This window comes from Cucumis sativus, chromosome 1, assembly GCF_000004075.3.
Source record: "Cucumis sativus cultivar 9930 chromosome 1, Cucumber_9930_V3, whole genome shotgun sequence".
Lineage (NCBI taxonomy): Eukaryota > Viridiplantae > Streptophyta > Magnoliopsida > Cucurbitales > Cucurbitaceae > Cucumis > Cucumis sativus.
Window position 1 is genome coordinate 20,998,248 of NC_026655.2, and position 27,708 is coordinate 21,025,955.

At 30.1% G+C, this 27,708-nt stretch overlaps 2 protein-coding genes across 3 annotated transcripts; both read right to left on the reverse strand.

Moving 5' to 3' along the window:
* Positions 1 to 11,802: 11,802 nt before the first annotated feature.
* On the reverse strand, positions 11,803 to 15,337 carry LOC116401813 (phenolic glucoside malonyltransferase 2-like). The gene is made up of 2 exons (XM_031880410.1): positions 14,843 to 15,337; positions 11,803 to 12,892 (listed from the first exon to the last, which is right to left on the reverse strand). Exons 1-2 carry the CDS (start codon positions 15,284 to 15,286, stop codon positions 11,963 to 11,965), a joined length of 1,374 nt encoding a protein of 457 aa, XP_031736270.1. The 5' UTR covers positions 15,287 to 15,337; the 3' UTR covers positions 11,803 to 11,962.
* A 1,280-nt stretch (positions 15,338 to 16,617) lies between these two features.
* LOC101210224 (phenolic glucoside malonyltransferase 2) lies at positions 16,618 to 20,275 on the reverse strand. Of its 2 annotated transcripts, XM_031885618.1 has the most exons (3): positions 20,038 to 20,177; positions 19,759 to 19,907; positions 16,618 to 17,683 (listed from the first exon to the last, which is right to left on the reverse strand). In XM_031885618.1, the coding sequence occupies exons 2-3, from the start codon at positions 19,888 to 19,890 to the stop codon at positions 16,730 to 16,732; spliced, it is 1,086 nt and encodes a 361-aa protein (XP_031741478.1). In that variant the 5' UTR covers positions 19,891 to 19,907; positions 20,038 to 20,177; the 3' UTR covers positions 16,618 to 16,729. The 2 variants fall into 2 exon arrangements, with proteins under 2 accessions (XP_031741478.1, XP_031741446.1); XM_031885586.1 differs by having other exon boundaries at positions 19,759 to 20,275.
* Between the last annotated feature and the right edge of the window lie 7,433 nt (positions 20,276 to 27,708).

Here is a 27,708-nt window from a genome sequence, read left to right on the forward strand (position 1 = left end):
AAGCTCTCACAACCATAGTGCTTGATTTTATGTGTGACATGTCCATTGCAAGCTTGAATAGTGTAGATTTAGGCATTGCATTAAGAGATGAACCACTATCCACTAAAACTCTTGCTATTGCATAGTCTTTGCACTTTACTTGTGTTGGAATTTATATCCTAAAACTCGTAGATTGTACATATAACTCATTGACCGTTATTAAGAAAGTGTTATTTTTATAATTGCAATAAATATTATTGATTATATTAATAGTTTTGTCTTAATAACCCAAATCCAATAAACTAACATCCTAAGATGTTTGATGAGTCTTGAACAGTATGTAGAGACATATAGAAATCAATGTTCGAGATCAGCTTAAAGGGTCTATAGTATAAGGATAAGATTGGGTACCTTATCTTGGTAACACTATGGATACGACTCACTTTGTATTTGATACAAATGCAATGATTTCATTTGTGTAGTTGATATGCAAGTGAAGGTATCTTGCAACGGATTTGCATAAGACCAGACCATAAAATAGTAACCACTAGTTATAACTCCGTTTACTAGTTAGGTTTCTATTTCATTAGGATGACCTAGTTAACTTAGTCTTAATCATGAGTGTATTATGAACTCTTGTTCGCGAGAGATTGTTCTTTGTTTTGTACAAATGAGAGTGACCAAATTTCCGACTCAATAATCTTATTATTTTGGGGACAAGATCGAGTGGAGAGTTGGAAACATAATTTACGCAAGATGAAATTCACTCATTTTCTACTTTAGGGTACGTAGATGGTCCCTTAAATGGTGTTTTTGGGACTTGAACAAATGACCTTACCCTCTCTATGATACAAGAGAAATTTATGTTTATTGGTTGGACCATAAACATGTTGTTCATTAGAGAAGCACATGTACTTAAATATTAGAGGTAACCCAAGGATCAAATGGTAAGTTGATCTAGCTGGTATTACAAACACTCGTGAATAACTAACTTACTGTTATTGGTCGATATCCGTGGACACAGAAATATATCTACAGTGAGAAGAGTTCAGCTATGAGTCTTTGGTGGAATGTACACACAGTTAACGAATATTGATTAATGTAGTTAATGAGTTTAGCCAATTAATCTCAGATTGTTGTAGCTTCTGATCTATAGGTTCATTAGATCCCCTAGCCTCTAAAGGGTAATGAGATTTATTTATGTTGGTTGTAATTTGAAATGTTCAAAATTACTTTGAAAATTAGTTTAATGTATAGTGATACATTATAATATAAAGGTTGTCAAATTTTTTTATATAAATTTAATTTTGGATATGATTCAAAATTAGTTTATGATAAAATATTTGAATGAGTTCAAATATTAATTTAATATGAATTGAATTCATATTAAATTATCTGTTATGATATAAATTTATATTTGAATATGATTCAAATTTAATTTAGCTATTAATTAATTAATAGTTATTTTTATTTTATTTAATTAAAATAATATAAAACTATAAGATATCGGAGAGATATTCATTAAATAAGATTTAAATAAAATATTAATTAAATATGATATAATTAATTATTAACTAATTGATTAAGGGTTAATTAGTTAATAGATTTAAAATTTTTATTGATTTAAAATTTTTAAATTAATAGAATCACAAGATTATCTCCTAGTCCCTGAAGAAAAGAGAGTTATAAATATGCGAAGGAAAATTGTTTTTTGGTAAAAGAGTTTCTCTAAACAATCTCTAAATTTTTTCACATACCAATTGGTTCTCACAAACCAATCTTATCCTAGAGGATAAGAAGGTCACCGACGGATAGTGTCCCAATTTGGAGATTTATTTTGTAGATTCAGAGACGTCAAACAAGTAAATTTTTCTCTCTCTAATCTATAATTAGAAAACATACTTAGCCTTTAAGTCTTAATAAAAAATTTTGTTTCTATATCATTTTGCCAATGTACTGATATTTTAGAATTTCCAAATTAAATTGAGGAATGATTTTGTAAAATCCTCCGTTGTCATGGACTTTTATCCCTTCAACTTGAATATGCAATGCTTTTGTATGACTTAAACCTTCAAGAGGAAAGTCATCATCCGTGAAGACTATGAAATTTGAAGACGTAATGTTTCCAATAATGTTGTTAAACTTTTTCATTCAAATGTCATGTCCAACTTGTGTCTTGTTCAAAATATCTAATAGCACTTTGCGATGAGACTCTGAATTAAAAAACAAAGATAATAAAGAAATTCGAGCTGGAGTATGATGCATTTCCTCTATGATCTTATACTTATATACTTTGTTTTACTATTTTCAAGAATTTATTTGCTTCCTCATCCGTAATAGGCTTCTTGTATTCTACATCTTTTGCTATTGATAGATATCTCTACATCTTGCTCTTTGCAATGTTCATTCACATTTCTTCTCTAATTTTTCCTCTATTGCCCCATTATAAAACTACTTGAAGGAGCTATTAAATTATCTAGTTTGTAACATCTTCCACTTTGAGTTATCTCGATGATTTCTGTAAGATTATAAACTGAAGGACCTGTATTAATGACAACTTGAAAATCATATCGTCATGACACTGCTTTCACATTCTTAAACTTGAAAGGACTCGGTACTGGATCGTGGGTTATTTAGGATTGTAGGAAGTTGACTCATTACGACTTTCTTGATAAAAGACCGTCAAAGGCCTTGGTAAAAAGGATTTTTCCTTTTTTGCAACTTCATCCATTGATGCACATATTTTATTGTCTTTTATCTCATCATTTCCTTGTCCTCTGTATGAGTATATTTGAATCCATAAGTTGTTGTACTTTAGATCTGAATTTACAACACAGTTAGACAACGTGACTTGCAACTCTTTGATGAAATATACAATGTATGTTTCCATCGTATCCTTCATTTCTTATGTTGGGGTCTAAATATTCCTGACTAACATATCCTGCTTCAAAAAGTGTTTTCATAGACGTCACTATCTCATGAACTTTATTTTTACACTTTTCAACAAGGCAATCTACAACGTTCACTTTGAATTTTCATGATTAGGCAGTGGATTGTTGTTGACATCCGGCTTCAACCAACTTTTTTGAAGCTTAACCATCTAACATTAATTAAAGATTGCACCTTTCTTTTAAAGGCCAAACAATTTTCAGTTGAGTGTCATGCTCCACCAGCATGATAATCACATCTAGCATTTGAATCATACTATTTTGGATAAGGAGGTTGTATATGATTCATTGGAATAAGAGCTAACTATGGATTTTGAATTAGCTAGGGTAAAAACTCTGTATAAGTCATGGAAATTGAATCAAAATCGCCATGTATCAGAGTTGGTCTTCCTACCATGACCTTATACAAATGGTCGATGAGAGTTTGAGTTAACAGGTTTTGGGGTTCCAAAGAAAGAGTGAGCTGGTACATAGTTGTTATAAGGGATATGAGAAACATTGCTTATATATGAAGAGAAATTTTGGTCATGTTTTCTTTGGCCAAAAATCGATTTGTGGTTCCCTAAATTAGAAAACCCAATTGCATGAACCTCTCCTTCTTTCTTCTTAAATGTTGTTCCTTTCTTTAAATCCTCATACTCAATTGAAGCCTCTACTAACCTCCTATGCTTTATCTCATATTCAATTCTTTCACCAATAACAATAATGTCAGAAAAATTGGTTGTAGTATTACCAATCCTTTGATCATAAAACAGAGCCCACAAAGTACTCATAAACATAGATGTCATTTCTTTGTCCGTTAATGGTGGTTGAACCTCTGTAACCATATCTCTCCATCATTGAGCATATTCTTTAGAACTTTCTAAACTCTTCTTCTCCATCCATTGTAGGTCTAAACGATCTGGTGCCATATTCATATCATGTTTGTATTGCTTTAGAAATGCATAAGCTAAGTCCTTTCAAACATGAATGTGTGCATTATCTAATTGAATATACCATCGAGTCATTGGACCAATCAAATTGTCCTGAAAACAATGGATCAATAATTTATCATTACCAATATGCGCTGCCATCTTTCTATAGTACATTATAAGATGACTCCTTGGACACTATGATCCATCATATTTGTTAAATTTAGGAACTTTAAACTTTGCTGGAATTATCAAATCTGGCACCAAACACAATTGTGTTGCATCTATATTCTCATAAATGTCAATCCCTTCAACATTTCAATTGCTTGCAACCTTTCTTCCAAAACATCTAGTTTTTGCTTAGCCGGAGTGTTCTCATTTTGTCCCATGTCTTGAATTTTAGTCTGAGCTTCCAATTGTTATATTTCTGGAATAGGAGGTGGAATAGCAAAAAGCGAATTCATATCAATATAGTATTGCATGGGTAAATCTTGGAGGATAAATGGGATCATCGGTGTCTTGAACTCGATTGCTTGATTGTGTTGTATCTACAACGACTTTCTCTTTTTTTTTATTGAAAGCAATTCCAGTATTTTTGAAACTTGTTCCTCAAGCTTATTAATCTCTTATCTCATTTTATCCATGTCTTTATCTTGTTCTTCCATGATTCGATTTTTATGCCTCATATGGTAAGGATGTTGAATTGAAGTAGGACGAGTGATGTTTTCATTTGATGATTTTGAAAACTTTAAAAACCAAAGAGAAAGGGAGAAAGAGAGAGAGAAAATTTATTAAATAATGAATTCAAATACATTAAAGCCAAACAAAATATAAACCTGACAGAATAAAAATCAAACTAAAACAAAAAACAAACAAAATGTAATGAACACTCTCATTTGTCATTAATTGCAAAATAAGCAATTAATGAAAACGATCAAAATGCCCAAGTCCTCTACATATCATCTTCAAAATCCTATTCAGATCATCTGCATGAGGTTGCATTGAGAAAAAATTAATCCTTAAATTAGCTGCCCATTCTGTAAAACTATTTGCTCTTCTAGACATTATTTTGAGAAATTTAATCGTCTAATCTACACATTCAACTAACACCTGGAAATCTTTTCTTTGCAAAATCACAATCAACCTTCACTTGCATGTAATCTGTCTTTAATAATTCGTATTCTTGTACTATCCCCTCACTTGAATTTTGAAATGCAATAAGTTGATAGTGTAAGGAATCAACATAATTTTTCAGTATTTTATACTTTTCAGAGTACTCAACTATCTTCACATGTGGGTTATCATTTGTTTGATGTATAGAGTGATTGTGTGCTTCCAAATCTACTATATGTGCTTCCTGTTTTCCAAATGATGTATTCAAATCATTGACAACTCGAGAAAATATCCTTCTCAATTTCTAAATCTTTAATATATTCATCTTGCGATTCTATTGTTGCCTGTAATGTTGTCTTTTCATTTTTCAAGCTTCTATTTGCTTTACTCATTTGCCTAATCTCTTTATCTAACACCTCAAAATTCTTTTTTAACTTATCTTGATTTCTTAAGAAACTCTTGGTCTTTTCGAGCTCTTTCTACAAAAAAGTCACATGATCACTCAATTGACTTGTCTCTTTACGAAGTTTCTCATTCTCTTGCTCTAACAGTTGATTTTTCTCTTATAATTTTATGCTCTTCTCAGCCCACTAGTTTGATTGTTCAAAGCTTGTCTCTTATACCCTTTCAATTGATGGAAACGATAGACATGCGCAGCAAAATAAAGATCGAATTTTACTCTAATTGCAACTAAACAAGTTTAGTAATTAACATGCATAAAAATAAAACCCTAAAATAACATAGATAGGGTTAAAAGAAAAACTTACCTTTGAAGTTTTTCTTCTCTTGTATTCTCTTCACGAATTTGAAGTCAGCACAACCACTAGAGTTTACCTCCTATTCTTCGGACTTGGAACCGAGTTGTGGGACTAAAAAATGGTGGAGGAAATAGAGAGAGATTGATGATATCCTTTTGATGAAAAAATCTCAAATGAAAAGAGTTCTTGGTCTTATTTTGTAATTCTCAATTACAAAATTAATTTTCAATTTCAAATCCAAGAGTCCTTTCACATTTGCATAAAACTTGTTTACAAACAAACTACATGCAAGAGCTTCCGTATCTCACCACTTGACATTCTTAGTGGGGTAGGTGTCTTACATGCAATAAGCCACTTGCATACCACATGCAAGTGATAAGCTTGTCAAATCTCAACCAATGTTATTATTTAAATTAGTTTAAGGTCAATATGGTAATTCAACATTTAAATCAAATTCAAAGTTTGACTTTTTCAAGTCCAAAATCAACATTTTATCCGTCTTGACTAATTTCAACCTCCCAAGCATGAATCCGTATTCATTTCTCCAAAATTCAAATCACATTTGAATATAAAGTTAGTCAAATTTTGATTTTTCAAAGTCAAAAGTCAACATTTTAACTTTTTACATCTTTGACCTTTTTCATCAATTCTAAGCTTCCAAATATGAATCCATATTCATATTTAAATCACATTTAAACATGAAGCTCTATCTTAAGTTATAACTTATAACTGTATCAAATATATTTGTCGGTTTCTCTCTATTTACCTAATTCAAACAATTCAAATTATTCCATCATAATGTTCTAAGTTGATTCCTTATGAACTAGCGGGGGAACCTAATGAACCTATAGATCATAGACTCCAACGTTCAGAGATTAACTGACTAAACTCTTTAGACTGAGTTAATCAATCTTCGTTAACTAACGGGTCATTATACTAAAATCCCGTAGTTGCACTCCCCTGACTATAGATATATTTGTGTCCATGTGATATGACCATGATAAGTAAGTTAATCCTTCATAGGTTGTTCATAATCTCGACTGGGTCAAAGTACCATTTTACCCCTGATATTATATATTTTCTCCTTAAGTCCCACTGATCCACTATTGAACAATTGGTTTAAGGTCCAACCTTTAAACCGAATCCCTCTCGGGCCAATGAGAGGGTGGGACCCCTTGTTCAAGACCTAGATTTAGTTCTTAAGGAAACAACCTATCTACTAACCCTAAAGTGGGTAGGAGTGAATTCCATCTTGCACCCTATGTCCTTAGCTATCCACCCAATGTTACCCTTGAAATGAGAGGCTTATTGGGCCAGCACTATTGAGTTGCCCTCACCTATGCAGATCTATGAATAATCTCGTGTGAACGTAATTTTATAGTTAGCTTAGGATTAAGATTAAGTTACATTGGATATCTATAAACGAAATAGTCAGTTTTACAAAGTTAACGGTTTTATAACTTAAAAATGACTATTTCATGGTTCCAATCTTATGTAAACTCTTTACATAGGATGCCCCAACTTTCATGTCTCTACATGAACGATTCAGGATCATATCGTTTATACTAACTACAAAGTAGGCCGCATCCATAGTGTCCTCAAAATAAGGTGCCCAATCGTATTCGTATACTATAGACGGTTTAGGCTATATACTCAAACTTGGTCCACATTTATGTCTCTACATAAGGTTCAAGTTTACTCTATTATAGCATTGAGACCTTAGTTTATTGGCTTTAAGATTATAGTATCAATAACGACTTATTGAATAGAATATGATTATAAACCACGAGTTTTGGGACATAAATTTCAACATCAACTACATCCCTTAAGGTATCTATTACATTTTTCCTTTTGTTTGCTTGCCATGCCTCGTATTCACTGGTAACTCCTTCATAGTATCATTTTCCTTTTATCTTCCTCACAGACTTCCATGCACATACTACTCGATATTTTTTTCTTGACAATCTTCAAGATCGTATGAAAAGTCAGAGTCCTGTAGATTATGAGTTGGTGGTATAAACTGTTTGAGCCACACTTGACACAAAACTAACAATGGTGTAGAGTTAACACCTTCTTGTGGTCCCAACAAAGGCACACTATGAAAATCTCCACATCTATAAATCATCGCCTTCAAAGGCATCCATTGAGCCTTCCATATGACATTTTCAAAACTCATTGTTGAAAAGAAAGACACCCAACCCAAGTCTCCATCCTTAGATATGTTGGGTCCCAAACTGCCATACCAAACTCACTAACAACGTTCCACAATAAATTTCATGATCTACTAAAATCTATCCTTGGACGCCTAAACTCTGCTAGAAATTTAATATGGTTGTGTATCCAAATATATAATAAAAGGACACAACAATTCAATTTTTCTTCCCATTTATTTCTACAATAGGTAAGAGATTGAAAAGTTTAAGCCAATATAGGTATAATAGGATCAACTCCTCGTTCTATTTTAAAAAATAATCTGATCACTTTCTCATAAACATAACCCTATACTTTAGGAAAAATCACCGCTCCATAAATGCACAACGCTAAGAGAGTAAAACATTTGTCTTGATCAATGTAAGTTTGTGCCATCTTTATTAAATAGTCAAACGACACATTCTCCTCCAAACCCTGAACTTTTACATGCTTTTGAATTTCTGTGGCATGGACGGTTTCTAAAAACTTTGATAAAGTCCTATTTGTTATTTGCTTAGGGTTAAAGAAATTAATAATAATTTCCCTTTTTTTTTCAGGCATGCTAAGCATAGCGTGATATTCTTCTATAGTTGACAATAAATCACACAACCCAAACGTGAAACAACCGTATCTGGATTCAAATATTAATTATGACTCTTAAAGCAAAATAATTCACCGGTATGTACATCAACTCTACTGTATGTCCATACTTCTTTGAAAACATGAATCTTCGTTGAGGTGTCAATGCCTCCCAGATCATCTTTAGTTTCGCTAAATCATTTTGTGTAGAAGAGAGCTGACACATGGATAGTACTAATACTTGAGAAGAACTGTTTATGCTATCCTAAATTTTTGTTGCATCTCTTTAGTCCATTTCAGAACATTGCTTGACTCATCAAACTTAGATTCAAAAGGTGAATGCATCGACATATTAGACAACTTGGCATTTCAATACTATTACTTTTTTGCACAATTATGATAAAAAAAGACAAAAATAAAAACATATAGTCAATTCACTTCACACAAAAAAGTAAAAAATAAAAAGAAAAAGAAAAAAAGAAAAAAAAAGAGTAAATAAGGTTTTGATGCACTTGTAAACACTACTCTTCTTATTATTTTTTAAACAAATATTTAATTTTAGAAAATGTAAATGTTTTCATGCACTTAGAAGCACTACTCTTCTTATTATTTTTTTAAAAAATTATTTAATTTTAGAAAATGAAAAGTTTTCATGCACCTCTACCATGTAAACACTCTTTTCCTCATTTTTTTTTTTTTTTAAAAGTCATTTAATTTTACAAAAAGAAAAGTTTTCATGCACCTGTTCAAGGTAGACGCTACTCTCCTTATTGTTTTTTAAAAATATTTATTTAATTTGAAAAAAAATGTAAAGGTTTTCATGTACCTCTACAAGGTAAATATTATAATGTTATTCCCTTATTATAATGTTATTTAAAAAGGGTTGGTATCATTTAAACTTCTAGAAGGGAAATGCCCTCAAACTTATTATAATGTTATTTAAGAAATAACAAAAGAATTAATCTGATCGAGGATCTTTCATGTGATTGTATAAAAGTCGAAACCCCTCGAAGGTCAACACTACTCCCTCCTCAATTCTAGTCCTATAAGGTTGTAGCCCGAGTAGAGGGCTTGTGAATGTGTAAAATGCATGATGATATATATATAAAAAAACAGACCAATAACATAGTACAAATTAATATTCCATATGAATCAAATCAAAAAACAAATAATTAAGTGAACCAACAAATCATAATAGACTAAGAATAAAGGATAAAAATATAACGATTTGTCTCTCTTAAACACTTTTTAAGTCCACAATGGAATCGTCAAGTTGTTGCGACTTGGTTGCAATGCGCCAATGTTCTCGTTTATTTAATTTTAATAAATAAATAGGTTTGGAGCCACCACCAACTAAGGTGTGATTGGTCACCCAAAAATAAAAATGGTCTACCCAAATTCATGAGATGTAACTTCGAGAGTCAGTTAAGTGTAGGAAATGTGTTAGCACCCTACAACACCCATTAAAATGATTACCAAAATTTATCTTTTAAACTAAATTAAAAAGGTTCACAAAACAAAAATTTTTATTTTGTTTTTTTAAATGTCTCATTGTTCTCAATTCACGTGAAAGAAAATAAAACCTAAACCTTAATTGATAATTATGGGTGACATAAGAGTCATTAGAAAAATAAATTTTATTTTTTTATTTTAAAAGATTATTTTTTCATTTATTGACCTCAAGAATATTAAAATATCAAACTTTGATATTTTATTATCCATTATAGGTGTCTAATGAGAAATTCCATGTATCTAAGAATTAATAAATTCATAAAAAACACTACTCAGTTCTCATTTAAAATTCTCATTTAAAATATAAAATTATTTATGATTTTAAAGATAATTTATTAATTAAATTTCAAATGAAGAAACTTAATCATGAAATTTAAGTTATAAAACCCATAAAAAATATTGCTTCTTCACTAATTTAAAATAATATGTAGTGAGTCTGTGAAATAAAATAATATGTAGGGAGAGAAATAAAATAATATGAAAGGAGGTTGCGAAATAAAATAATATATAGGGAATCTCGGTGTGAAATAAAATAATTATATGCAGACATGTTGTGACAAAAAATAGTATAGTGAGATAAATAACCGCAAATAAAGAACACAAGCAAACAAATAAATAATGCATGATGCCAAATAAATAATGCACGATGCCAAACAATAAATTTGAACTCATGATACTTAAATTGACCTAAATCTAAAAAACCGTTGAACCACGTAATAAGTCTGGCATAAATAAATTTAAAATCACAATGCCCAAATAAAATTAATATGAAAAGTAGGTAGTAATGTATGAATCATTTAATTGGGAGAAGAAGTGAAAAATAGCACAAAGTTTCTTCCTATCTTCTCAACCCTCCCAATTGACAACTAATGGAAACAATTTTCTTTTGCACCTCTCGCAACAAAATCTTCCCCTCTATTTTTTATAGGGGATAAGGTGATAGTTTTTTAGAGAGAAGGAAGTGAGTCAAAGGCAGAGGAAGTGTTGATGGAAAAAAAGATCGAGAGAAAATGGAGAGTAGTGCATATTGAGAGTGGTTAAGGAAAAATAGGAAGAAGGTAACGTGAGATTTTTCCTATATTTTTTCTTTTTTCATTTTAAAATAATTCAAATTCATATTTCTTTTAACAAAATATAATAAAATAAATTAAAGTAAATAAATGAATCTAAAGAAAATGAAGGACAAAATATGTTTCCTTTAAAATTATTATTGTAAGCCACTCCTTCCAATTAAGCATTTATTGTTCTAACTTATTGAGTTTTCTCTTCCTTAATGCCTTTGATTCAATATATGATAAGACAACTCCAATAAAGTCATGGTATGATAGGTAGTCCCTTGTTAGAAGTATACCACACACTCCTCGTGGTGGATCGTGACAATGCCCACAACCTTACAAAATGTTTTAAAGTTGTTGACGTTAGAGGAGTTTTCTTTTTATTACATTATGTGTTTCGTATCATTATTATTTCATTTATTCCATTATGTAAAAAAATGATTTACATAAAATGTGAACGTGAAATCAAATTTCATTACGATCACACAACATATGCAGCCCAGACAATAAACTTAATCGTAAAAAAGCTGCATTTACATGATTCTATTGTTTTTCATACTATAACTATCTTTTTTTTTCATATAAATATTTAAATTTTTAGTTAAATTCTATATTTTTTTAACTACTTTTTTTAGTTAACTCGAGTGTTTGAAACATGGATAATAAAACAAATAAATCTTCTTAACAAAAATAGCGTTTACCAAACTTAAGTTCTAAAACCAAATTAAAAGGTTTATAGTCCATGACTACACACAAATTAACTATAAACAACTGATGTTAAAATTTATTAAATAAGACATACATAAAAGTCCCATATAGTCCCATATAGCTAAAATGAAAAAAGTCATATAAACTACACATGGATAAAATTGGAATAGTAAAAACCTTTGGAAACAATTATCCGTATGATGATCATTTCAAATAGATTCAAAGCCTTGATTAAATATAGCAACAAAAGCTTCCATTTCATCCCTTTCCTTAACAACACCAATCTCCATTACCGCATCACTATTTCTACTATCAGTCAAAGAAAAAAAATATGGTGATTCAGCTGACACAATCTCCACTTTCTTTGGCTTTCCAAATCCAAAATCAGCGTTATAAACTCCAAATCTTGGTGAACCAGCTAGAGAAATGGCTTGTGTTTCTGAATAATCATATGTCAGTTGGCTCATTATTGACCCCCAATTCTCACACCCATTTAAAGCTCCACCATCCAAATTTCTAATAGCTTTTGAAATCTCATCACAAGCGAAAATTATTCCATTTTCCCTCAAAAGCTCAAACCTTTCAAGACGAACAAATCCAGCAACCAAACAATTCCCAAAGTAATTCAATGGCACTTGTGGCTTTAAACGAATTCTGGCATCAGCTGCAAACACAAACCATAATTCTCCTTCTTTTAAACCTTCTAATTTGGCTGTACAAACACAAAGATAAGCTGTTGCTATTGCAAATGAAGATATGTCAGAAGAAGAAGAATCAAAATTTTCGTTTTTGATCTTCTTGTTCAAGATCCATTCATTTAGCTTTTGAATGTTTTGGTGTGTGAATTCTAAAGTGCTTCTAATTAAACCAGGTATTGTTTTGGGGAATTTAAGGTTTAAGCTTCTGTTGTTGGGTCCTTCTATGTCTTGCCATGCCTTTGCATAGAGTTTTGCAAAATCTTTTGGATCATTTATAATTGATCTATCATATAATGGCATTTGCTCCGAGATTGGTACAGAGGATTCTTCAATGCACATTTGAGCCCATGATTTGATAAATGAAGTTGAGCTTCTTCCATCTAAGATTGCATGGTGATGGGTTATTCCAATGGAAAAACCTTCGTTTTGAAATTTAGTTACCTATATTAAGAATATAAATAATTTATATATTGTATATATGCAAATATAGCAATCACCTTTAAATAGTTATATATATAATACAATACAATGCAAAATAAGTTTTATATATATAACAAAATATTGGAATATTCAATCATTAATAATAGTCTATCACTAATATTGAAAATATAAATGATTAAGTAATTGGTAGAGTTACAAGTATTTCAAGATATATCGTTAATAAAAAAATTCTATTACAATAGTGTCTATCAGGTATGAATATTTTGCTGTACTTCTAACTCTTTAACCATGGTTAACTTATTTGGCCATAAAAGATATTTATTATAATAATTCTTATAATTACCCGTAATTAAATAATACCTTAATGGGTTAGTACTTAACCATGCATTATTGAAGTCTTTAATGCAGTACGTTATTTTTCCTTTCAATTCAGTCCTTTAAAAAAGTTTCAATTTAGTATTTTTCTTTTTGTTTGTTTCTCAATTTAGTCTATGATGATTAGTGAATAATGTCAAGAAAACTTTTAAAAAGAAAAGAAAAAGTAGTAATTTCAACTAATTTCGTAGAATCAAATAGGGAGAAGAATTTAGAAACTTTCCCTTTTTAATGACTTTTTTTTTTCTTTTAAATGCCTTTGTACCAATGTTCTAATAAATAATGTCACTAATATTTATATAATTTAAATAATAGTTTTTTTCAACTTATTTGAAAATAATGTTTACTAATTTTGGTGTTTCTGAGTGGTAGGTTTTTATAACTTTTTCACACATATCCAAGCACCCAATAAAAATGTGGCACGTGACATTTTTTTAAAAAAATAAAATGATCGATGAGTGTAAAAAAGAGTGAGAGTATTCAATTAATCGCACCTATTTATTCATATACACGTAATTTCTCGAAAGTATATTCTCTAAAATTAAAATACATTAAACACAATGAATGAAATCGAGAACTTTTAAAAGACGTTTAGATCAGGGAGTTTGTTATTATAATCTTAAATTATGATAGTTCAATTATAATAGTTTACAACCTAGGTGTAGATTATAATTTTAGTCTGGTTTGAACTATAATGTTAACAATAGTAAATATTACATAAAAGAATTTTAATGATTTACTTAAAAAAAACTATAGAGATGGACAAGTTTTATATTATTTTGTGGGAATGAGGCATAACATCTTTTCACCATATTTGGTGTAAGTTTTCAATCTTGGGAATGATAGCATCTTATTCCAAAGGCATTTCATATTCTCTTTCCATGCAGATTTTTCATAACCTTCCAAATAGGATGATTTCTCTCTCTCTTACTTCTTATCTTTTTCATTTTATTTATTTTTCCTTCTTTCTTCTTATTATTTAATTCAAACATTTTTTATAAATATTTCTAAACTAAGCCATCTATAATTGACATTTGTATTCATTTTTATTACTAATGATGCTAATATAATAATTTATTCTATTTTATGAATTACAATAATTAAACATAATTATAATTGCTTAATTTTTTTCGACACCCTAAATTGTTTTCAAATACAAGAAAAAAAAATCAATCAAAATATTTACCAAACATATGTTTAATAGAATTTGATATTTCTTTTATATTCGTAGATAAGTCGGCAGCTTTTTCATTCGCAATAATTTTCTTCAAAAATTTTATACTTAATTTCATAAATTAAGTACAAATATAGTTTTTGTTATTCTCATCCATTTTTTTTCCAAGCATACATAAATTTTTACAAACATTTTTGAAAAACTTATAAAAAAATTAAATTAGTAAATAAAATAAGTAATTTATTATTTTCAAATAAGTACACATACGTATGTTTTAGATTCGTGATATTTTGATGCTTATATAAAAGAGATATTGATTCATCCATTGAAAACATCTACATGTAGATGCAAATTTGATACCAATTAATTATTACCTACTTTAAGAATTTGTGGTTAAGTACCTGAATAGCAATGACTGCAGCACGATCATGAAAGACAGGTAATTCAGGAACAAGATGATGAAATTCGGAAACTTTTCGAAACCCGTTACTAGAAAGATGATAAAAGTCACCGTCGGACTCCGCCACCGTCATGGAAACCCCATCGCCCTCGTGAAATTCAATGACGGGTACATCCGATTGCGATGGCCAAACGAGGTTGCCAGCCAGAGGAAGATAGTGTTGAAGAGTAAGAGACAAAGAGCTCTTGAGCTTCGGAACAATGACATCGTGAAACGAGATCTCATTCGATGGAAATTCATAGAAAAAAAGACGTTGGGTTGGAAGAAACCTTAGCCACAATAAATCAAAGAAAGTGAGGGGAAGAGATGACGGCACCACCGCGGCCGCCGGAGGAGGAGAGACTTTGCAGACGTCAATTAATTTTAGAGAAGGAAAGTTAGCCATCGGAAATAAAAAGAAAGTGAGGATAATTGTTTAGATTTTTTCAAAACTTTGTGGTGCTTTAAAGGTACAAAAACGACTGAAAGAAAATACAGATGACGACGAATTGGCTTTTGTCTTTGCTTTTTAATCGTTGGAAAGGAAAATCCTACAGAATTGCAAAAATATCGGTAGTATCATTTGTATAATACATCCAAACATTTATAAAATATAATAAAGTTTTACTGTATTTTATAATTATTTTTAAGAGTTTTATTCTTTACAATCATTTTCTCTACTACATCTCATATTTACTATAAAATATAAATATTTTGCTGATTTTTATAAATTATATTTTTAAATATTTATTTTAAATAGGTTTTTTTTTAATAAAAAAAATAGAACTAAGTGACAAAATATTTACAACGTATAAAACAATTTCAAAAACGAAAAAAATTCACAAATCCACATTAGAAAATATAAAAAATGTCCATAATTAATTGACATCGATATAATATATTTTGGAAATCATGGTTCAGTATTTGAAAAACGATCGTTTAAATCAAATATAAATCTAATAATTTTTTAATAATTTTTATTTCACACAATTTTTTAAATTTGGGTTGCCAAATCTCAATCATTTTTTTCAATTTTTTGAAGAAATGATCGTTTATATTTAGTACAAAACGATTTTATTAACGATTATTGGTACACGAGCGTTTAAATTTAGTACATAATTGTTTAAATTCGTTTTTTTAAAGATTGTTTTGGTAAACTATCATTTAAATTAAATTTGGTACAGATCGTTTATATTTGGCTCTTTAAATTTGGAAAGCCAAATCTAAACGAATTTTTTAAAAGATTCTTTGATATTTAAATTTAGCTATACACGATTGTTTAGATTTAGTTATATAATATTTCAATAATTTTTTTTTACGATCTTTTATATTTGTTCCACAGTCTAAACAATCAAATAAAAAAAAACATTGTTTATTTGGTACATAAACTTGAACTAAATGAAAATCGAGAAAAAGTATGCAAATTTCGTTATGATTACAAAATTTTGGGAACAACCCAAACAACAAACTTAATCTAAAAAAGGGGCGGACTATTTAGATCATTGCATTTGATTTATTGTTTTTCTTACCATGATTTTCATCTAATTTTTCTCACATGAACATTTAAATTTTCACCTAAATTCTATATGAAAATTATATATTTTTTTAACTTGTTTAAAACATTCCTAAAAATAGATAATATAAGATAATGAATCTTCTCACTGCAAAATAATGTCAAATTAAGATGTTTATAGCCCTTACCTACAAGCAAATTAACAATAAATTTACAACAAATTAAATTTATTAAATCAGACATGCATAAAGTAATAGTATTTTAAACTATTAATTAAATTAAACATCATTATTAAAAATGTATCAAAACTCAAAAGAGCAACAAATTATTTGGAAACTAACAATGATCCCAATGTTGATCATTAAAAAAAGATTCAAAGCCTTGATTAAATATAGTAACAAAAGCTTCCATTTCATCCCTTTCCCTAACAACACCAATCTCCATTACCACATCACTATTTTGACTATCAGTCAAAGGAAAAACGTATGGTGATTCAGCGGACACAATCTCCACTTTTTTTGGTTTTCCAAATCCAAAATCAGCGTTATAAACTCCAAATCTTGGTGAACCAGCTAGAGAAATGGCTTGTATTTTTGAATAATCATTTGTCGCTTGGCTCATCATTGACCCCCAATTCTCAGACCCATTTAAAGCTCCATCATCCAACTTTCTAATAGCTTTTGAAATCTCATCACAAGCCAAAATTATTCCATTTTCACTCAAAAGTTCAAACCTCTCGAGAGAAGTATACCCACCAACCAAACAATTCCCAAAGTAATTCAATGGCACTTGTGGCTTTAAACGAGTTCTTGCATCAGCTGCAAACCCAAACCACAATTTTCCTTCTTTTAAACCTTCTAATTTGGCTGTACAAACACAAAGATAAGCTGTTGCTATTGCAAATGAAGATATGTGAGAAGAAGAATCAAAATTTTCGTTTTTGATCTTCTTGTTCAAGATCCATTCCTTTAGCTTTTGAATGTTTTGGTGTGTGAATTCTAAAGTGCTTCTAACTAAACCATGTTTTGTTTGGGGGAATTTAAGGTTTAGGCTTTTGTTGTTGGGTCCTTCCACATCTTTCCATGCTTTTGCATAGATTTTTGCAAGATCTTTTGGATCATTTATAACTGACCTATCATATAATGGCATTTGCTTGGGGGTTGGTATAAAGGATTCTTCAATGCAAATTTGAGCCCATGATTTGATAAATGAAGTTGAGCTCCTTCCATCTAAGATTCCATGGTGATTGGATATTCCAATGGAAAAACCTTTGTTTTGAAATTTTGTTACCTATATTGAAAATATAAATAATTAATTAAATGCATGCAACAGTAAATTAGATTTAATGTATTCACACATATAATAAGTTATTATAAAGCACAACATTGGAATAACCCATCTAATATTACAATATAAATGATGTGAAACCTAGTTTCAAGTATTCGAAAGTTTATATTTGGCTTTCTAGATCTACCATATCACTAATACAAGTCTATCACTAATAATATTTTATCAATGAAAAATGTGCCACTAATAGAGAAATCTATTATGACAGCATATATAGCCAATGAATATATTTTTTTGTAACTGTAATTTGTTTTTAAGATATTGTTGTTATATACTTGCTTATTTTGCCATAAAAGTTATATTCATTGTAATAATTCTAATTCTATTTACTCCATAACTAAATAATACTACATTAATGGTTTAGTACTTAACCATGCATTTAAGTTTTTATTGCATTACATATTTATTCTTTTTGACAAAAAATGTATTTTTAGTTCATGTGATGTAAGGTTAATGTTTATTTAGTCTTTCAAGTTTTAAAATTGAACACTTTAGTCTTCGAAATTCGACGAACAGTTTTAAATGCCCCATAAAGTTACTTACATAGTTAGTGGACTAATGAAAAAATGATGTGACCCTTAAATATGATTAGTTTTGCAAAAATATATTATAATATTATTTTCTTATGATTTGAGATTCTTCTCTTCTTTCATTCTCTCCCTTCTTCTCCTTCAACCTTCCTTCATAGTACTGCACTTTTTTTTTTTTTGTTAAGTTTTTGAAGCCATTCCACTCATCATCACCTAGAATATCTAGCCAATCTTGTTTCCTTTTTTTATCTCTAGCTATTTGCCCCCTTTCTTTCTCCAAATCTTAATTGTTTCTTTATTTTCCAAATCTCAACCTCCCACTTCGTTAAAGAAATTTCCATACTTCTAGCCCCAAACTTCTTTGTTAGCATCAAATTCTGCAACTTTTACTTGCATTTGGAGTAATAATCTCTCCATTTTCTCCATCCAAATTCATTATTTTGTTTTTGTTCGATATGTTTTAAAATCATAATAAGTTTCACAGAAGAAATCTTAACTGACCAAATCTTTCATTTTATAGTTTGGGGTAATATTTCTTTTCATTTTGCAAATTTATTGTGAGAAAAAAAAAACCATAGGAGTATAGCTTGGGATAAGATGAAAGAAAAATAAAAATTTCACGATAAAGAAGAAGATAGACAGCTATGGAAGTTGAGATTAATTTGGGAGTAAAGAAAGAAAATTAGATAAAAAATAAATAAAGAAAAGGTTGAATATTGACATTATGGACTATGGATAAAACAGAGTGGAGGGGAGAGGTGTCACACTATAGACAAATAATATTGTAATATATTCGATTGTTGAGAGTTCATTTTAAAACTTTAGAACGAAACAGACATCCAATTCAAATCTTAATACCAAAAGTATATTTTACCAATTTTTTCTTCTTTCAATTTAGTTCTTTAAAAAGTCTCAATTTAGTTTTTTTTTCTTTCTTTCTTTTTTCTCTCAATTTAGTCTATGATGGTCAGTGAATAATAATGTCAATAAAATTTCTAAGAAGAAAAGAAAAAGGCAATCTAAGCAAACAAAAAGTAGAAATTTCAACCAATTTCGTAAAAACAAGTAGGGAGAAGAAATTAGAAACTTTCCTTTTTTAATGACTTTTTGTTTCTTTTAAATGTTTTCTACCAATGTACTAATTAATATAAAAGGAACTTAGCTGTAGCCATATACAAGTTCATGAAATTCAAAAAATAAGTATCAAAATGTCAGTAATATAAATATAGTTTAAACATAAATTTGTTAACTTATTTGAAAAGAATTTTTACTAATTGAACTTTTTTTTTTTAATTTTTAGTTTTTATAATTTTTCCACCAATATCTAACGTTTTATCATTAAAAACCTTAATAAAAACTTGTTTATTTACAAATAAATAATTTATTATTTTCAAATAAGCAAACATATTTATGTTTTAGAAATATTTATCAAACAAATGCAAATCTAATATCATATTATCACCTACTTAAGAATTAATGGTTAAAAACCTGAATAGCAATGACTGCAGCACGGTTATGAGAGACTGGCAATTGAGGAACAAGAGGATGAAACTCTGAAACTTCCCGAAATCCGTTACCAGAAAGATGATAAAAGTTGTCGTCGGACTCCGCCACCGTCATGGAAACTCCATCGCCTTCTGCAAATTCAATGAAGGGTACATCAGATTCTGATGGCCAAACGAGGTTGCCCGCCAAAGGAAGATAGTGACGAAGAGTAAGAGAGAGAGAGTTCTTGAGCTTCGGAACAATAACATCGTGAAACGAGACCTCATTCGATGGAAATTCGTAGAAAAAAAGACGTTGGATTGGATGAAACCTAAGCCACATCAAATCAAAGAAAGTGAGGGGAAGAGATGAGGGCGCTGCCGCTGTCGGAGGAGGGGAGACTTTGCAGACCTCAATTAGTTTCAGAGAAGGAAAGTTAGCCATTGGAAACAAAAAGAAATTGAGAGGATAATGGAGTAGATTGTTTCAAAACTTTGGGGGTGCTTTAAAAGTCCAAAAGCGACTAAGAGAACTAAGAAAATACAAACCATGACGTATTGGCTTTCGTCTTTCCTTTTTACTCGTCGGAATGGAAAATCTTCTAGAATTTTGGAAAGTATATCGGAAATATCATTTTAAGAAGTAAACCAAAATATATTATAAAATGTTAATCTGGATCTACCATGCTCTATCTTGTATATGGATTATAATATTTTATTCTATTTCATAAATATTTTTAGTAATTTTTATATAATATAAGAGTATATTTTTAAATATAGCAAAATAAACTAAAATATTTATAAAATACAACAAAATTATATATATATATGATCATTATTGATATTGATAGAGAAGAAAATTTATTAATATTTAAATTGATATTATATAAAATTTTATTATATTTTGTAAATATTTCAACCGAATAATATTTTTAAAAATAGTAAAATAAATTAAAATATTTACAAGTTATAGCAAAATTTTAGATTATGTCCGTGATAGTCTTCTATCATTATGGTATATAAATGACTATCAGTGATAAAATTTGTTATAAGTTGTAAATATTTTGTAAAATCTACTATTTTTTAAAAGTTTTTTTTTTTATTTACAATAATTCTATAAGTGTCTACTCCATCTCGTTTTTACCAAAAAAAAAGTATAGATATTTTGCCAACTTTTATAAATTATCTTTTTTAGCATGTATATTTCAAATGCAATATTATACCAATACCCTTCCGAACTTCAATTCATATTTAGTTATCTTTATATGGTACGATTATTTATTAAATATAAGAGAAATACGTTCGATTATTTTTTTAAAAGTAAAATCATTTAAAAGAAAACTCAAGAATGATGAGAAATGCATTAAATATACAAAAATCAATTTTAATTTAGTAGGGTATTAAACACAATTATGAAAATTAATCAGATGAGACCATAAATTAATTAATGGTCGATTTTAGAAAAATCAGATACATTGAACTAAATCAATTCCAAATTGACATATGTGAGAATTAAATATACAAAACCAATTTTAATTTAAGATAAATTAGAAATCCGATTCATCTAGTTTCAAAAGAGTTAAAAGAACAGTGTTTACTGTAATTCAACCATTCCTTTTTCTTTGTTTTGTTTCTTTAAAGATAATTGTTTAATTATTGGCTAATGTAGCCCTAAGACGGCAGTGGGTTAGTCGTCATTTGAACAAAATGATGTTAGGTAAAGTAATGAGTGTTATTGCTATGAAAACTAATGAGGAATAGAGAATCATGGAACGATACATTTATTATTAGAAGTTACACCGTTGATAAATTTACTATAGGTGACATCGAATGTGGGTCATTGTTAGGATAGAAAGAAATAAATTTTGTGTAGTGATCCGTGGCGTGGAAAACAAGAATTCCTTCTGCTTAGCCGGCATGGAAGTATGGGAATTAACTTAAAAACAAAATAATAGTAATTAAAAAATATCTTTGGATTATACAATTGTAATTAGAATAATAATATAAAGATGAGGTTTACAGCTAAGTTTTCTCCGTCTTTCATGTCGTGGATTCTTCTGTTTCTATATTTTTCAAATTGGATTGGATTAGCAACTTAATAACTAAAATTTCTATATTTTTCAAATTGGATTGGATTAGCAACTTAATAACTAAAACAGTATTTCCAACTCAACCCTATTGGATTGTTAGATTTTGAGAAGAAGATGGTGAATGTGAAAGACTGAAAAGGAGATGTTGAACGCCAAAGATGAGAGGAAGGGTGTGAGTTAAAGAGATGAGGCGGTCCTACTTTTTTTCTTCCTTTACTAAATTAATAATATGTATATATATATATATCATTAATTCAGGTAGGTTAGATTGAACTAAAATTTACAACTTCAAACTCAAATCTAACCCAACACAAATTTTAAACTAACTCAACACAAATTTTAAACTAACTCAACAAACCGTTATAATATGGATTGAGTAGTGTGGACTATTCAGATACACGAAAAGGGTCAAATATGTCACAATTAATAACATCCAAATTTTAAATTGGAGAATATTTTTGGCAATTTTAGGACATGTTGTAAATTGAAAGAATAAAAATAATGTTCATATATAAAGTGTTGTAGGTGTCGTCCCACAGTGAATCTAGAAGAGGTTGAAAGAAGATAGTGTTTTAGTTGTAGGTTGATGGAGGGGAGTTGGACACTTTAGCACATAAAAGACAAAGCATGGAAAGAGAAGAAGTTGGATTTTGTTATTTGAAAAAGAAAAGAAAGAAAAAAGATAATGATAATAGTGATATTATTATTTTTTTAAATAAACAAGGGATGGGATGCGTGAACTTCATCTTTCTTTGCTCTTTTCCATTTTGCAAACCTAAGCCAGCTGTCCATTTTCGTTCATCGTCAGCCAACATCTGACCACTGCTCCCCTCTGACGAACCTCAGTTGTCCACTGCACCATCCCCCACTCAGTTGGATTTTGTCATTTGTCGCACCTAGTTGAACGCGTCTAATCGTCTCCGTTCGTTTCTCACTCAACCGAACACTTCCTTCACGCCACCATTCGTCTCTTTCTTCACGCCACCATTCGTCTCTTTCTGTCGATGAAGTCTTCCTCAGTCTTCCACATGTAAATTATCGGTAGTCGAGCTGTTCCAAGCCCATCCTCTTTGTATCACTTTCTACTCCATCCGTCAAATTCGGGTCAGTTGAAGTTGAACTTGTATTAATATTGTATTTATGTTGATTTGATGTGATGCGTGGTTCGATCTCTAAGGCCATCTGAGATAAGAAAAGAAATAGATGAAAAAATTATTATGAAAAATGGAGGATTATGAAATGGAAAGGATTATGAAATGGAAAGGATTATGATAACCCTTGCTTGGAAAAGGAATAAGTGAGAAGGATTACGTGGAAAGAACTATGACAAAAATATATATATATATATATATAATTTTTTTTATAATTCGTACTCTTGTTTTTTTAAAAAAAAATTGTATTTTAAATCAAGTACACAAATATTCATATTCGTTTTAATAAAACATATCCATCAACAACAAAAAAAAAAAAAAAACTCTCCAACCAATAGTTACACAACAAAAAAATGACATAATTTAATATAATAAGTAAACCAACAATAATTTCATTAATCTTTGCAATGTCATCAACAATTACATAATTTCAATCCAATATAGTCAATTAAAATTATTATATGTGACCTATTCCAAAATCAACAATAATAATAGTTATTTTATATAACCAAAAGCATGTGTGGTATACCAAAACTAAAGTCTATCCTCTTGTTATACCAATGAACAAAAGCTCCAAAAATACTAAATGCTCTTTGCATCAGCTGATAAGCAAGATAAAAACCGGGTTCTCCTGAAAGAAAAAACAACAAAACAACTATAAGAAGTTTTAGATCCAAAACAACTATTTATGATGGCAACTCTAGATTGATTAGGAGATCAAGAGAGAAGAAGATGGAGGGGCGTTTTTGTATAAAAAAAAGCTTAAATCTAACATAAATAATATTCACCATACCATACTTGGCCTTAATATCTCTAGATCATGTACCAACCATATGTAACTGTAATATCAGGCTAATAAAAAGAGATCTCAATTTTCAACAAATACAATGCCAATAACATTATAAAGATACTGCACCCAATATCCCATCCAAACGAAGTACAATTCAGAGGGTTGAAAGTTATAAACTTTAGTTACACAAACTCTTTTAGCTAGTAGCTATAATACACATACATATATACATACACACACATATAACAGAATAAAAAACTTTGGAGGAAAATAAAAAATTAAAAGAGGATACCAAATTTCTACCAAAATCAATTCAAGAAGGAAGACACGGCAAACCAGTATCTAATACTCAAATAATTTAGATCCCAGATCCATAAAAGAAATCAGAAGGACATACCCATGTAGAAGTACAAACAGAAAATGACTGATGCCTCTACTCCATTTGTTCTCTTAAAGCGCCAATTATAAGAAAGCTATCATAAGTGAGAGAAGTTAAAAACTTAAACGAAGCATATATATAGATGAGATCATTCATACTTAACCAACTGGATCTAAACACACAAAGAGACAATCTACAACTTACAGGAATATCCGTAAGAAGATCTATCAAAGCACTTGATGTAAAACATACAACACAGACAACTGCTAGACCACCAACCTGCATGTAATACAATTATTCCTGAATCTTGAGATTTATTAAATTTCAGATAAATGTCCTATAATGTATACTTCGTGGATAATATCTTTGATTTTAAATTATTAAGCAATTTAATCTTAACGAATTTCACGTCCACATCCATACAAATTCAAGAACTAACACTTCAACTAACATGAGAGGGAAAATAATTACACGGTAATTATATATAACTTGAGTCAATTAACTTCATCTCTGAAGAAGCTTCCCCGGAACGAACTTTTTTCAACTAGACAAACAATCACAGGATGTTTGATTTAAAATTTATGATTTTATGGAATTAAAATTAATTAAATATTTGTGGGTGTTAGAATTTATGTCCTAAAACTCGTAGTTTTTGTAGTTTAAAATTTATATTCTATTCAATAAAGTAGTTATTGGGGACTTACGGGTGAAAATAGAATAATATAATCTTGAATCCAATATACTAAGGTCCTGAGGCTATCTAGTATAGACTTAACTTTATGTACAGACATAAACGTGGATCAAGTTCGAGTATATAACCCAAACAGTCTAATAGTGTATGAATAAGTTTGGACGTTTTATTTTAGTAACATTATGGATGCGCCTGCTTTGAAGTTAGTACAAATGATGTGATCCTGAATCGTTCATGTATGGAGACATGAAAGTGAAGGCGTCCTATGTAAAGAGTTTACATAAGACTGGAACCATGAAATAATCACTTTTAAGTTATAATACTATTGACTGTATAAAACTAACTATTTTGATTATTGATCACCTAGGTAACTTAATCTTAATCCTAAGCTAACTATGAATTTTTTTTCACACATAAAAATGTCCTTAGATCTTCTAAGGTGAGGACAACTAAATGACGTTGGCTCAATAAGCCTTCCATTTCAGGGGTAAGACCAGGTGCGCCGACTAGGAATATAGATAGTCCTACTTGCGTTATAGATAGTAGATAGTAGATAGGTCTTGAATAAGGGGCCCCACTCTCTCATTGGTCCAAGAGGGATTCCATTTATAGGTTAGACCTTAAACCAATTGTTCAATAGTGGATTAGTGGAACTTAAGGAGCATGATGTAATCTCGAAAGTAAAATGGTATTTTGACCCAGTCGAGATTACAAACAACCTGTGAAGGATGATTAACTTACTGATCATGACACTACAAAAAAGAACCATCTACTACGACAGTTGTTTACATTAGAAAATAGAAGGGAGGAAAAAAAACTGCCATAAAAGGTAAAAATACGCGTTTTTGGCGGGAAAAGACGAAATTTTTCGGATAACCTTTTTCGCTACAGTTATTTGATTTCGTAGGCAAAAAAGTCATCTCCAAACACGAAGATGACCATCTCCGAACGACACTCGTTCCCATCATCGTCACCGCCACCACCCTCTCATTCTTGTCTCCTCACTCTAGCACCGCCGCAACCTCCTCTATCGGGCAACAAAACCTGTTCTGCCGTAACCTGTTCAATTCGTGCATGTCATCATATAGAAGTAAATTTGGTTAAGCTTTCTTCTTTTGAACATGAATAGATCTCAGTGCTGAGAATTTGCACGGACATATGTGTGCTGGATTTTGTATGTTCATCATTATTAGCAAGAAGTTGCGATTTCCTTTCACCACTAGAGGATGTGATAGTATATTTCGGTGGCTGCACCACTTATGATTTTCCCGTAGCTGTGGCCAAGACTTTAGGAGATGCCATTGCTCACCCACAGGTACCCAAATTCTTAATTCATGGTTGATTTTCATACAAATTTAGCTTCTCTTATATTTAATATTTAATATCATGAAAAATAACCGTTTTGGTTTTGTTTTTATCTTCTTCTTTATTTCTCCCTTTTTTTGTCTCTTCATTTGTTCAAACCTTATTTTTATTGGAGGCGATAGGACCCTCTGAAATCACACATCACTTGCTTTACTTTATTGTTTTTCTAATTGTTGTAGTGAATTAGAAAGATTCTAATCAGTGATACAATACATTTATTTTCTGGTTTAAGCAATGTTAGTAATATTGGTTCAGGAGTTGATGCCACATAGGCCTGTACATAGCAAGGGGGAGAGGAGCCAAGGTGGTATCAGAGGTTTCAATTAAATCGCTTCGAGGAAGCCACTTAGTTTAATTAATTAAGCTAAGCTTTGCTCTAGAGAGGAACATAAAGACCTCTTGTGTATGGAAGCACATTTAGTTCTCAGTACATGTAACCATGAACCTGCAAAATCCACATTTTTAAAAAGCTACAAAAACGATAAGGAATAGAAGGCAAAGAAATAAGGTATATCTATGCACACACACTTACCTCTGTTTTCTACATATTTTATGGCTTTGGTGTTTATTTGTAAACTTCACAAGTCTAATCTCTCTAACATTTAAATTTGAAGGTTTATTAATTTAACTCTTTTTTTAAAAATCTTATAGTGTTTTTGCATTAATTGCTTCTAAATAAAGGGAGGAGGAAGGTGATTTGCTCTATAACAAAGGCACAAATAAGCTCTAAGAGACCTTTTTTTCCCTTTTCCTTTCAAGTAATTTTCTTTCAAAGAGATGACTTAATTAATATTGTCAATTGATATGTATGCATTGTGTATCATCTATTATTATTATTATTGATGGAATTTTGACTACGGTGATGTGGTTTTTTACTCTTCAATTTGGAGAGGTTAAGTTGTTGGCGTTATGTGTTAGTGTAAATTCTTTATTTGTTGCTTAACTCCTACAAGATATTTAAACGTGAAAGAGATAATCTAATTCGTAGCAAATGTGATTTAGCTCATGCAAGAGGTCCAGTCCAATGAATCAATAGCAAATGCATGCACAACCATTTCCAAAATGATCATTATTTTGATTCATTTCATAGTCACGATGATTTCTATATAAAGAGAAAACTTGGACGGTTGGTTCATTTTAAAGTCTGATCCCAAAATGTTAAGTAATTTTGTGCTGATGTCATGGTTGAGTGAAGTTATGACTGTTTGAAATTGTTTATTGTTGGGCTTTCTTTTTGTTCTTTTCTGTTATTATTCTTTTTTGTAATTCTGTCATTAGATGGTGTTTTTAGCTTTAGCTTCTGTTCTTGGTTTGTGAGTTTTAGTTCCATTCTAAAGGTAGTTTCAGGTTGCAACATTTCATATATTAGTGAAAGGTTTGTTTTTTTAATGAGAAAGAAACGACACTTGAAATTTCGATTTGAGTTTGTGATGAACGAGTCATTGTCTGTTGTAATGCAGTACTGAACTTTTTAGCTTCTTGGATGCC

What these genes read in the sequence shown, in the direction of transcription:
- LOC101210224 (XM_031885586.1), bottom strand. Translation starts at nt 20,199, where the DNA reads ATGGCTAACTTTCCTTCTCTGAAACTAATTGAGGTCTGCAAAGTCTCC. An exon ending in CTGCAGTCATTGCTATTCAG is followed by an intron (nt 17,684 to 19,758) that starts GTTTTTAACCAT and finishes TTTTCAATATAG; the next exon opens with GTAACAAAATTTCAAAACAA.
- LOC116401813 (XM_031880410.1), bottom strand. Translation starts at nt 15,286, where the DNA reads ATGGCTAACTTTCCTTCTCTAAAATTAATTGACGTCTGCAAAGTCTCT. An exon ending in CTGCAGTCATTGCTATTCAG is followed by an intron (nt 12,893 to 14,842) that starts GTACTTAACCAC and finishes TTCTTAATATAG; the next exon opens with GTAACTAAATTTCAAAACGA.